The sequence below is a fragment of the Bradysia coprophila genome, unplaced genomic scaffold, assembly GCF_014529535.1.
Source record: "Bradysia coprophila strain Holo2 unplaced genomic scaffold, BU_Bcop_v1 contig_324, whole genome shotgun sequence".
Taxonomy (NCBI): Eukaryota; Metazoa; Arthropoda; class Insecta; order Diptera; family Sciaridae; genus Bradysia; species Bradysia coprophila.
This window is the reverse complement of record NW_023503584.1, coordinates 559,145-572,804: the sequence shown is the minus strand read 5'-3', so window position 1 is coordinate 572,804 and position 13,660 is coordinate 559,145. Positions and strand designations below refer to the sequence as shown.

Sequence of the window (13,660 nt, the reverse complement as noted above, 5' to 3'; positions counted from 1 at the left end):
ATTCCACACGTTTGTGAGTGAAACGACACTCTTTGCGCTTCTTTTGTTGACAACATGTGGAACGCTGTGGAACAATTAAAATTGTAGAATCCTAACCAATTGCAAACTTAAATTGAGTTGAGTTTAGCAACATTCAGGCAAATAATTTCTGATGATTAAACATTAAATTTCAGGCTCCCAAAAGAAGTCGAGTTTTCAAACTTTAAAAAATAATTATTATTGATAATTTATGAAATTTTCGCCACATGTTCCTTTAAAAATATAATGTACAGTTCATCTAGAACACATGATCATAGGATTCTCGGTAGATTTGTACATTTTATTATGCAATTGTAGCTATAGATCTATAGGTGTCCCAAATATTATACAGCCCCCAGGTGTTTCAAGAGATGATGGTAAAAGACCAGACGGCATGACGTTGATACCGTGGAGTCATGGTAAATCACTCTTGTGGGATGTGACTGTGAGGGATACTATGGCTGCTTCTTATATTAATGATTCTGCACAGTATTTTGCAGTTGAAGCCTCCAACAAAGAATGTACATGTACGTGATACGGCAATGTATGCATTTACATTGCCTATTCACATAAAGCACAGTACGTACGTCGGTACAAAATTTTATTTTGACGAGTAGGAATCCCCTTCGGGTCGGGCTTTAACGTCCTAACTCGAAAAATACAAATTTAAACCCACGGACGTACTCTACTAATACTGGGCAACAGAGCAAACGGCAAAAATGGCACTGTTAAGTAAAGTACTAGCTCAATGCACCCAAGAAAAACATGTAGTTAAGGCCAGGTTATGGTGTTTACTATCGCACAGATGTCAACGAGCATAACCTGGCCTTAAAACGAGCTAACACTGATTTTTACAAGGCTGCTGAGAAATCGCTACGATCTACGATCTTTCCACAAACGACAAACAATACCCTCAAAATGAAATTTCCCAGTTTTTCTACTAGTTTTACCACCTACTCACAACTAACAAAATTTCTCTCATAATGTCCAAATAGGACACCTTCATCAACAATGAAGGGATTACGTACAACCTACATATGTATATTTATATCTATAACGTGAACCCTCTGCACTGTATTGATAATAAATAATTTCAGTTTAACATTCTGTGCAGCTAACGCACTACTTACATGCATCCGATATATGGGTGATTCCATCGTAAGTCATGTTACAAATTTGCGTGTAGATATTTTAAATTATTCCAGAGGTCAAGTAGATATTTTGACATGTCTAAGATTGTAATAATAATTTCATTTATATATGTCTCTGTGTGGTAAGACTAACATTATGCATCAGCTCGGAGAGGGAGTTTGGGTTTATCTTTGCAGTGACACATAAAAAATAATATGCACCTATGTCCAAACGTGTATTTTGACGAGTTGGATTATGATCCGCGCCTTTGGCTTCGCCAACTCGTCAAAATCAACATTTGGCCATAGATGCATAACATTTATTATCTGTCTAGAACGATAATCTCGAGCTTATCCCTCTAGGGATTTTTGTTTTTCTCGATATATCTGTTCTCGACAGATAAAATATGATATGCACCTATTGCCAGACTGTTATTTTGACGAGTAGGCATTATGGCCCACGCCTTCGGCTAGGGCAATAATGTCCTACACGTCAAAATACCAATCTTGGCAACAGGTGCATAATATATATTATATTTGAGTATCTTAGTCCGAAGTGTCATAAGTCATGTTACAGAAAGTGACTTTACAGATAAGGATTATTATGTATTTGTAGGGTTAACGAGTACGTTACGCTTCTGTACATAACACGAACGATACTTGACTGAAAGTCACGGGACTAACCGATGATAAACCCTCTAATGTTTGGGTTTGTTTCTCGGTTGGAATCGGCGTTATGTGTAGTTAGAAAAGAATACTTTTTTGTGTGTTACACGCGCGGAATTTTGAAAACCGACACATTTTCTGTTTCTGTGTTTTTTTTGAGTTCTTTATTTCTCCATGTACAATTCACAAAAAAACCAGTAAACCACAAAACAGAAAATGTGTCGGTTTTCAAAATTACGCGTGTGTAATTTGCTATATTTTGATCCTTGCTTGGGACCAAACCCAAACATTTAACATCCACGGCGAATAAAAAAAAACAAAACGATATTGAAAATTGGAGATTCCTTTAATACTCGGCAAAATCAAATACACTACCTTCTGTTAGAACTAAAAAAAACTTCTTGGTACCAAGCTGCTCAGAAAAGAATTCATTCCCGACAAAGCCTTTGCTCAATTCTATTACTCGATTTATTTTTGCTGCTGTAGATTCTACCAGAAATCCTCATTTTTCATTTATTAATTTAATAAAAATTCAAGCTCGGTTACAGTTTCAAAATTATTGTCAAAGGAACTCGCTAAATTTTTGCAATAATACCAAGATAAAAGTTTGAAACTTAACCATTGAGCCATAGCCATGCTTCATAAACAAAATTAAAACACCGAAGTAGTAGATTCGAAAATTTATATCATTAGAAATTTTCGAATCTACTACTTCGATGTTACTAACAGTTAAATTTCAATAAGAGTTGGGTCGATTTTGGTTCATTCATTTATTTCGTGCAATTTTACTGAGTGCAATTTACATATCTTTCGATACTAATTTCCCGATCATCCTTTTGCCTTCTGTACAAAGTTAATGAAAATTGCAGATTCCTTTAATTCCTTCAAATTTAATTTTGCCGAGTATTAAACGAATCTCAAATTTTCATTATCTTTGTACAGAAGGCAAAAAGGGTAATCGGAAAATTACTATCGAAAGATATGTAAATTGTAATATATAAACGATATACCCAATCTAGGCTTGAGAGAGTCTATCAACCATGTATATGTATAGCGACATGAGAAAATGAAAGGAAAATGAACACGCGAAACAAAAATGTAATGCACCTGCATCAAAACAAAACATACCCTACGTTGCTAGGGAGTATATATATACACTGTGAGGCATACACAACTGTTTTTTGTTTTGGTCATTTCTGTTTAATAAACTTGTGAAATTGTGGTGGATGTCGAAAAAATCGAGTTAAAAATTCTCATTTCATTCAATGAAAACCGGGCTATTTTTCGCTTTTTGTAGTTTTTCCGTGAAAATGTTCACTCGTAGACGTTGACAATAAAATTGATTTGGTGAATTTCATTGAGAAATCGATAAGGAAATGGATTGGAAGCAGGTGCTATCGTTTTCCTACAAAAGTCTCACCGACATCGAAAAAGATGAAATCTATGAGTTTTTGGTTGCAACGAAGAAGGACAGTGTGGACAAGAAAAATTTCAAAAAAGTTTTCGAAATTTTTCAGACTATTCTGAAGTACAAAGGAGATATGGTAAATATGAGACGGGATTTCATGACCTAATGTGATCGGGTAACATATTAAAATATTGTTGATTGTTAAAGGTGAATGACTTGCTCACGGAACTGGAAGAACTGTCAACCAAGTCGACTACCAAAATTGGTAACTTAGTCGGAATTGCAATTTTTTGTCTTCTTTTGTAACAATCGTTACGTTACAGACAAAGCAGCCCTATTAGATGAACTCGCTCAACTGAAAACCACCGTTGAAAAGCTAGAGACTGAAAAGACGAGATATAAGACCCGAATCAAAGAAGTAAGATTGTCCATTGTTCCTTGATCCCTGTAGAATTTGATTAAATTCGCGCTTCCCATATTCCACAGTTGAACGAAGAGAATGCCTCCCTTCAACGACGCTCGAACGATATAAGTAATTTTGGAAGCGAACGTGAAGACTCTCCGGATGCATTGTCCGAAATCGACAAGCAGGAGGAGCTACTGAACAACATCAGCACCAAAAACAAGCACATAAAACGATTGCTCCGTGACATCGCATCACTCGAGTCACAATGTGCATCCAAATCCACTCAAGTTGACGAATTGAAAGTAACCTTGTTGGATGCAACGAAGAATTTGACTTTGATCACCAACCAAATGGACGAGTATCGGTTAAAAATCAAAGAACAAGACAGCACAATCGATTCATTGAATAAGCGAACCGTTGAATTGGAACAGCACATGATGGATGTGGAAAATGAGAAACAAGAACGGGAATTCGAATTGCAAGAGTTCGGAAAGCAACTGGAAAATCGAGCTCTGGTTTGGAAGCAAATGCTGGAAGAAAAGAATGAGAGACTGGATTCGCTGAGAACTAAATACGACGAGATTCTTAATGTAAATCCGGGGTATAACATCGACGCTGACCGAGTCGAGATGAGGCGATTGACAGAGGTAATTAGAAATTGAGAGGCATAATAGGTCGAAGGGTGAATGTTACATTCAATCAATAGTGTTACTATAGCAAAGAGAATGTTACCGAGTTCTGCTAGTAGAACTTAGTCAGGCAAAGAAGGCCACACATTTCAAGAGTTTTTTTATACAGATAGGCACGGCACATACTTACATGCCATCTAAATATCCTTATTTTCAAAGGCAATTCGAGAACGCGACCAAATCATAACCGACCTCGAAACGAAATTAAATGAGCTGTCGAAAGAGCTTGTCGACTCAACGGATATGATGAATAAATTGGCAAGGGAACGCGAACGTACCCAAGAGAGTGCGACAAAGACACAGCAGAAATCATGCTGTGACGATATCAAACTTATGCTGGAAAACTCGACAAAACGATGCCAAGAACTGCAGGAAATCATAACCAATTTAGAAGAAGCCAATGTTCATAAGTCGAAACAGGTACGGGATGTTCCGCTACCGCTGCAAAATGTTAAACTCATTTTGGGTTGTATTTTCCGTTAGGCAATGGATGCACTTGAAGCACTCCAGTCTTATCAAAATGGAGAGGATGGATTGTCTCAAGCAATAAAGAAGAACACCGAATTGCATAGCAAAGTTCAATCAAGGGACAAACAGATTCGGGCTTTGGTCATGGAATTGAATTCGCTCCAAAACGAAGCCCAGGAAAATGTTGTTTTAAGGTAACGCCGGAGAAAGCCGCAACCCTTGATCATTTGTTCATTTGTCGAGGAGTGTGCAATTCCCAGAATCTCGAGACTTTGGGACTCTCGGTTCGAGAGTTTCGAAACAGATACTAATTAATGTCCTCGCAGGAAACGACTCGGTATCCCGGAAGACGAATATGTTTCAACGAATACGTTGTCGGCCCGTCAAAGAAGATTCGAGAAAACTAACGAACGATTGATGCTGAAATTGCGTGCTTCGGAGGAGATGCGCTTACAGCTCAAGTTGGATAAAAACGATTTAAAGTGAGTAGCAACCCTTAATGATCATCTGCGTTATTGACTGCAACGCTTTTTTATATCTATAAGGCGCGTGATAGACCAGCTTCGTAACCGAACCGATCACGACGCAGACTCTGTCGATGTTGCCATTGGCAAAGGAGAATCCGAGGTCAAATATTGCGAAAAATGTCTTGCGAAATACAATGTGCCTGAAAACGGTGCTAAGTGTGATAGATGCGTGGCGAAGCAAAATTGTAACTACTGCGAAAATTGTCAGAAGCAGATGAAGGTTTGTGGAGTCTTGAAAAGCGTTAGAGCTGCCTATAGTAATCTCTGTGTCTTTCCATATTGTACAGATCGGCAGTGACGGGAATACAGCCGAATTGAATTCACAGATCTTAGAGTGGGAGTCAAAGTACACCATGGTCGTGGAGGAAAACGAGAATCTTTTATTGGGAATGCATAACATTCTGGAGAAATTACGAAACTATGACGGTGGGTCCTGTGGCTATAACGCACTCATTTTAATGACTAATTTTACTCCGTTTAAAACCATAGCCGAATCCGATCATGTCGTCATTGATACAACAATCCTCGAAAAACTGCTGCACGCTCTGGACGCTCGCAGTGTAAGTGGGTGGTACCATCCAGCCATGAGAATTCAAAACGAGTTAATCGCATCGAAGGAGAGAGAATACGCTTTGAAAGAACGGTGTCGAATAAGTGAAAAAATTCTGGAGAAAAGCGACAAATCCGATAGACCTGTACCGAAAGCGAGACAGTCTTTGAAATCTCAACCGAATACCGTGCAGGGTGTACAGGGTGTCAATGCAGACGGTGATGATGTCGCTAAGGGAAGTGAAAAAGTTATCAACGAACGAGTGCAACAATTCGGCTCACTGTACCAACACATTTTGGATCAAGAGGCTGAAATCGAAAAGCTTCGGTTGGAATTGGCGGAGGCTGTAAGCAAACAAAGGGAAAATGAGATGAAGATCGACGAATTGAAAGAATACGAAAGTCAATTCAATGAGTTGACCGAAATTACGAAAACGACTGACGAAACGAAAGACTCAACGTTGGCCGAGCAGAGTGAACAAATGGTCCAGCTTAAGAATGCCATTAATTGCGAAGTGAAGAAAACGAAATTTGCTCAAGAAGACTATGAAGACCTGAGCAAAATCCACAAACAAACGAAGGAAAAGCTGAATCGACTGATGTTTGAATTACGCCGAGAATTGATTGAATCGAGAAAATTGTACTCGGACCATAAAATCAAGCAGACGAAGATGGAACCACTTGCAACTGATGACAAAAATGAAATTGCTGCACTCCGGACTGAATTGAACAATTTGAAGACGAAAACGAGCTACTTGAATTCTGAAATACTAAAAGATGTGAAGACGCTGGACGTTGACAACGAGACCGGATTGAATTTTGAACGAATCGAGAAGCTGGGAGTGGTGAGAAATAATTTCGTGGTCGATTTCATAACCAGGACGGAGTATGAGGACTTGGAATCTCGATGTAATGCACTGTCTACTCGAAATGATGAGCTTACAGCTCACAGTGACCACCTTGAAAAGCTGTTAAATCTGTCGCAAGAGCAGGTAATGTTTTCTGTTACTTTCGAGGCCAGAGCAATTGTACTAATGATCTTTGAACCATGTCCGTCAGATCAAATCACAGCAACAGATTCTTGCAAGAGCATCCGAAGAAGAAATCAATCTGAGGCACTTAGTGGTGGACATGCAAGCTACTAGCAACGAAAAGTACATCATCGCAAAGTTGAGCCGAGAGCTTCAGCAGAGTAAGTACCTGGAAATTGAAATACCTTTCCTAGAGCCGTGACCATTCCTTGTATTCAGCTCAAGAATTGCATGACCTATCTGAACGAGAAAGTAAATCGATGAGCGACGAAATTGCTCGATTGCAACAGGAACTGGAAGCGGTGAAAAATGACTTAGATGAGCGACAGGAAGCCTTCCGAAAGAAGAATGCGGAGAATGATTTCAAGCTCAAGTATTCATTTTCATCGACTACAATCGAATTGATCTAATGGCATTCCATTCCATGCAGATTCCTCTCAAAGACTTTCAAAGAGCTTCGTCAGAGTTACCACGAATATATGCCCATGTACCCGGTGAACGACTTTCTTGCTGATTTCGTTCAAGTTATTGAATGCAAGAAAAAATTGAACAAAAAAATTGAGGATACGAACCAAATGGACCATCAACTTCAAGTGGACGAGTACCTACGATTGGCCAATGACAGTTTGGGCAGTGATGCAATGGAGAATAAGATCACGGTAAAAGCTCATCTTAAATGTGTTCGGTGGCAGCCTAGTTAACGGTACGTTCACTTTCAGATGATCAAACTCCAGACTCATACCACACATTTGGAACAGCAGAACAAAGGCCTACAACAGCAAATCCAAAACTTAACTGCTGAGTTGGAGCAACACATTCAGCGGGAAGTAACTGGCACAGAACACTGGAACATCATTAAACTACTGTTCGAAGACAATCGCAATGAAAATTGTGAAATGTTGGAAAAGGGAACTCAAGCACTAGTCGGTAAGTTATGGAGGATATATGCACCACAGGGCAGGTCGTAATTTCTTCTTTTTTTATCTAACTAGGTACTAGTGACAAGGAAACCAATACCGATCAGTCAAACGAGCCACACACACCACCAGTCGCGACGCAAACCCTATCTCCTCAACACACTTCCACGATAAAAACGACTTCAGCAACAGCAACAACTCCAATGCAAGACAATAGCCTTGCATTGTCCAATGAAAATACTCAAAGGTCCATGGAATCTCAATTGAAGCAAGCGATGAGCCTAGCATCCACCCGCAGTTCATTGTTACTGGAAACGGAGAATCGTCTGGCTATTGCCCAAGGACGCATTAAATTGCTGGAACGCAATTTGGAGGAAAAGGAGAAACAATTGAAAGAGGAACGGGACAAACTCAGTCGAGCTCAGTCTCCGCGCAAAGATGACAACATATTGAGCGTCACGATAACGTCTCTGCAAAATTTGTTATTGGAAAAGGACACCACATTGTCGCGGTATCAAGATCTTCTCCGGAACGAACGACAAGATCGCCTGAAGTCGTTTGATGATCATCGGAATGAAGTGAAATTGTTGCAGAACACCGTCGACGATTTGGAAGTGAAATTGAGAATGAAGGACAGAGAGAACGAGAAATTGATGGCAAGAATGAAAGACATGGAAGGGAAAAGTGTTGCGGTACCAGTGACTGATGTGTCAGTCTTCGAGGAGGAGTTTTCGCAAATGTCGGACAAGCATATCGAGGATATGTTTTTGAATGAACGGCAAGTGACATTCAGTAATGAGCCGGACGTTGATTCGACAGATTCAAAGGCTAAAGTTCAAACACTGGAAAGAGATTTGGAGAAACTGCAGGCAAAGCTGAGAGATGTTCGAAACAGAGAAAACTTCCTGGAGAAAACTCTGATGGAGAAAGATAAGGAAATAGCGTCGCTGAATGAGAGGTACAATGTGGAGGGAGTTTTCTGTGATTTTTGTTCGATTTTTTGTCTTCTCTTTCCAGGATAAGCGATCAGGATATTGAGTACAAAGACATGTCAGAGAACATACTGAATAGCAGAGAGATCGATCAACTGAAAGAAATGTTGGAAGAGAAGGACCGCCACATTGGCGATCTAACTGACACCTTAACGCACTTCCATGTAAGAAGATCAGTATCAAAACTGTCGATCAATTTTACATTTCACAATTTACATTCCAGGACGACCAGCAGAAATTCATTAACGACACATCTCTCCATTCAGCTGAACAAGTGGCTCAACTGAGTGCCGATTTGAATCGTTGTGAAGCCACAAATCGCATTCTGAACACCCAACTAGAAGCAATGAAGCGCCAGATTGTAAACATAAGTCAGCGTGAAGGCCAGGCCCGTGAAATGGTCAAATCCTTAAAGACGCAACTCATGAAGCGGCCGGTCATTTCGGTCAAATCCGATAGGAATTATTCGAATCGCGAAGACATTTTGCAGAAACGTCTGAATCAAATCGAAAACGAGCTTCTCTCGACCAAAGAAGAACTGCGCAAGCAAACTGCTCTGGCGCAAAATCGTCGCACAAAAGACGCTGCCGAATTGAGTCTGTGGGATAAGCAGAAAAGGTTCCAACAACTGTCGGACAATCTGAAAATCAAGCTGGCAGAACGCGAACGGGAACTGGAGAAATTAAATTCACATTTCAGCACTGCCAAAACAACGATCGCCCGATTGGAACGGGAAAAGAATCTGCTCGAAAATCGACTACGAGCTGGCAAAAAATCATATTGCTTGGCACCATCGTGTCCGAATTTACACTCAAGCAAGTATACGCCAGCTGAAAGTCCCGAATCATGCCAGACGAGCGATTATGGAGATGGTAGTTCGATGCGGGATAAGCGACTGGACATATCCGATAATAATCAGGAGCTACTTGATGCGTTGAAGTCACGAATCGAAATGCAACAACGTAAAATTGTTGCCATGGAACTGGAGGGTAAGGGAAGCAATGCCGTTACATCCGAAATTGAGAAATTGCACGAAAAACTGTCCGCTTGCGAAGCGCAAAACGTACGTTTAGAGGCGAGGAATCTTCAACTACAGTTGGACTATGACATGCTCAAACAGGATGATAACAGTGAACGTACGAAGAGACAGATTAAACATTTAGAAGAGTGAGTCCACAATGTCCAGCTTCAATCATTCGAAGATGTTGGAAAGAGCCATAACATTTTTGGTGTTTTTCAGCTACATTTTGGCGTTGAAAGGAGAACTGGCCCAATCGTTGAGCTCCACCCATAAACCTACCAGCAACAGTAACAATTCGACAGGTCAAATGGAACAGACAATTCTTTCGTTACGTCGCATTGTGGAACGTCTTAAAGTGGAGAATAAGAATTTGAAAGAAGGAAAAGGACAGAACGCTTCCAAGGGAACGGTATCGAAGGTAACAGGATCGAACGGGCAATTGAAAAATTGAATCAAATTAAAACCTCGAATTATTGTCACGATCTTCTAGGACAACACCACTAAGCTCCGACAGGAACTCGATAAAATTCAGCAATCGTATTCCGAGGCATTGGACAAAGTTTCAACGCTACAAATCGAGCTGGATATGCGTACCGGACTGTGCAAAAACTGTAAGTCACGAAACGCTGGAACGTCTGAGGTAAGACTAGTTAAAAAAAACCCTATAGGAAAGCCCTGACTGACCTGACCGAATTTCAGGCCGTCGATTCTACAGTTGAAACTTTGAAAGAGAAATTGATCAAAAAAACGCAACTGCTTGAGAAAGCGAAAATTCTCTTATCTCGTGCGGCAGCAAAAGAGAAAAACTTTAGAGAACAGGTATGTGTGTTGCCTATTAGTTTAAGAATGGTTTGGTCTTGACTCACTTTCGACCTTTCCCTCCAATGGTAACGCACAGATAATTTTCTGGAAACGAAGATGCTCGGAATTGCAAAATGTTCCTGTTATCGACGAAGCCAGTGAGTAGGAGGGATGAGTTCCAGAGTTTAGTTGCAGATTTGCGTGGACTGTAATTTGAGAGTGGGGTCGGACACAGATCCATCACTTACAATTTGTAAATAAAAAGAAACAAAATTTACCCGTGTATACTACCAGCGTTGCTTACAAAATACACGTCTCATCGGTAAATAAATGGAATTATCGTTTTCCTGTGGTCCGGATACTCACTACCAAAGCCAGTCGGCGATTGGTCTGCACTGGGAAGGTCAAAATCGTTTTTAACTTTTAGATAGCAAGTTGTTATAAATCTGGCAATAAGAAACGAACTTATCTGACTGAAATTATTATAGTCGTTGGTAGGTATTTTAGATACGCACACGTTCGCTCTTTAAACATGTAATTTTGAAAGACAAATAATTCATTTGCTTTCGAGGAAATTTCTAAAAACTGGGAACTATTCCATTCCTTCAACAATAAATAACCTTCAAAGCTTCAACGTTTTATCTTTTGGAGGATTGGATTGCACTTTGAATAAAGTTGTTATCGGGACAATGGTGGCAGGACATTTACACACCGTCAATATCGTCAGGAACGATATTATCGTTTTTTTGGACGATACTATCGTCTAAAAAGCGATACTATCGTCTAAAAAACAATAATATCGTTTTTAGACGATAGTATCCTCCAAAAAAACGATAATATCGTTTTTTGGACGATAGTATCGTCTCAAAAACGATATTACCTGTTGCCAAGATTGGTATTTTGACGTGTAGGGCATTATTATTGATAAATATTGTCGATATTCGATTACTCAAATAATTATCGCTTATGCCGATTGGTGAAATTCGTGACTTCAACTGCAATTGAATATATCAGTTGGTCATGAAATATCGTGATGGATTTAACCGCTAACATATCGTTTCAAGGCTGTATATATATATATAAGGGCGACTGGAAATAGAAGTATCGAGATTTAAACTTTTGGCACGTAGAACGTAATAAACATAAAGTTTACAAAGTAAAGATATTAAAATGAAAGTAATATTTTCGTTGTTGCTGATCACCCTAACCAGCACTCAGAGAGTAGTTCAATTATTATTCATAGAAAACTCATGGAATTGATTTTATAATTTTTGCTCAACAGGAAACTTATGCTGGCTTTTTGTCGTCTATCTGTCAATTTTTTGACGGTGTAAGTAATGATTAAAAAATCCAAATTGACGTAACTTTGGCTTAAGATTTTTTTTAAAGTATGTGAGAGTCACACGTGCCCACATAGTTACCTGTCCGGCACGGGTGTAACAGTAGCAAATAATAATCAACTATTACACCCATGAAAGTCACACACCCAGGTTAAACTTTCCTCATCTTTTATTTTAAAAAAAATCTAGAAAAATTGTCAAATAAGTAAAAATGAACCAGCTACAGCTATAGCCGTTCTGGATTCTTCGGATGTTAAAGGTACTGTTATTTTCACTCAAACTTCGTGCTCGGGACCAGTAACAATACAAATTTCCCTCGCCGGACTTACTGCTGGTGAACATGGTAGGTTTTAAATTGTGAACATTGAACATCTACTGACTTAAGTGTATTCAAAAAAAAGGATTTCATGTACACGAGAAAGGTGATATATCTGGAGGATGTGCGACAATGAAATCCCACTATAATCCGGACGAAGTAGATCAAATCTTAATAAATAAATATTTTTTTCTGATTTTATTTTAAATTTCCGAAGCATAATCACGGTGCACAAACAGATAAAATTCGTCATATAGGTGACTTAGGGAATATAGTAGCAAATGCTGATGGCACATGTAGCATGACTATTCTTGATGACCGTATAACATTGAGTGGACAACAAAGTATTATTGGACGGGGTCTGGTCGTTCACAAGGACAGAGATGATTTGGGAAAAGGTGGTGTAGAAGATTCACTGACAACAGGAAACGCAGGGGGTCGCATTGCTTGTGGAATAATAGGTTACAAGTAATGTGTCTTTTACCTTTGACTTTACAATACTTTGTTCGAATAAAAGAAATGCTGGTATGCGATTGCTGCGTTCAATTAATTTAAAAATGGTAGCATGGGAACGTCCATAAATGACATCCACAGAAGGAAATGAGGAATGGTCATACCATGCTGCAGTAGGAATTCGCAGATGAAAATATAAGAAAGAGTGGGCTTTTACGACTAGTGTGTGTATGCACAGTAGCACGACAGAGTAAAGTTAACCAGGCAGGAGTGGACGTTTGACAAGGAACCTGAATAATCTAGTTGTCCTTTTTCGAATAAAATTTTTCAATTTATGTCAGTGTTCATTTGAGTTCATTTTCGCAATGAAAGTGTAAAACAGGTATGGTCTATCACCCACCCGGAGGACATAAAAATTTGATTACAGCGTATTAAGTCCCTTACTTGACGTTTCGAAAATGAACCGCTCCTGCCTGGTTTATTTTACTCTGCCGTGACTGTAGCTAGTTCTCGAAGTGTTTACAAAAAAAAAACTACTGTCCATGACTAGGAAGATATTGATGCCGTTGGACAGGTAATGCTGAGTGTTGATTCTTTGCCATTAGTAGAAAATGTTGATGGTTCTTCTTGGACTATCACGCCGCTGTTGTCCAAGAAGAAGCACCAACGTTGGACAGGTAATGACAACATAGATATTCTACAATCCTACACTGTATGCGAAATTCGGAAAGCGAATATAATCTTGGCGGCATCTGAATTTTAGAGGCAATATGACGAAAAGACAGATTAAAAATTTAGAAGAGTGAGTCGACAATGTCCAGCTTCCTGAATTACACGAAGATGTTGGAAACCATAAAATTCTTTGTGTTTTTCAGTTACATTTTGGCGTTGAAAGGAAAACTGCCAAAAGCCTACCAGCAACAGTAAC

General features: G+C 39.4%; 2 protein-coding genes across 2 annotated transcripts; both read left to right on the top strand.

Annotated features, from left to right (window-relative positions):
- Positions 1–3,523: 3,523 nt before the first annotated feature.
- On the top strand, positions 3,524–11,017 carry LOC119079683 (centrosomal protein cep290; the record flags this gene model as incomplete). Its single annotated transcript, XM_037187740.1, has 19 exons — positions 3,524–3,640; positions 3,709–4,275; positions 4,477–4,737; positions 4,801–4,979; positions 5,112–5,267; positions 5,331–5,532; positions 5,600–5,738; positions 5,802–6,853; positions 6,921–7,053; positions 7,112–7,265; positions 7,323–7,551; positions 7,612–7,819; positions 7,885–8,767; positions 8,827–8,965; positions 9,025–9,968; positions 10,042–10,240; positions 10,313–10,462; positions 10,522–10,641; positions 10,721–11,017. Coding segments are annotated over 19 exons (5,901 nt in total), but the record flags the coding sequence as incomplete, so codon positions are not given.
- A 776-nt stretch (positions 11,018–11,793) lies between these two features.
- On the top strand, positions 11,794–12,802 carry LOC119079682 (superoxide dismutase [Cu-Zn], chloroplastic-like). The gene is made up of 5 exons (XM_037187739.1): positions 11,794–11,844; positions 11,906–11,953; positions 12,153–12,306; positions 12,365–12,438; positions 12,497–12,802. Exons 1-5 carry the CDS (start codon positions 11,794–11,796, stop codon positions 12,749–12,751), a joined length of 582 nt encoding a protein of 193 aa, XP_037043634.1. The 3' UTR covers positions 12,752–12,802.
- The last annotated feature ends 858 nt before the right edge of the window (positions 12,803–13,660 follow it).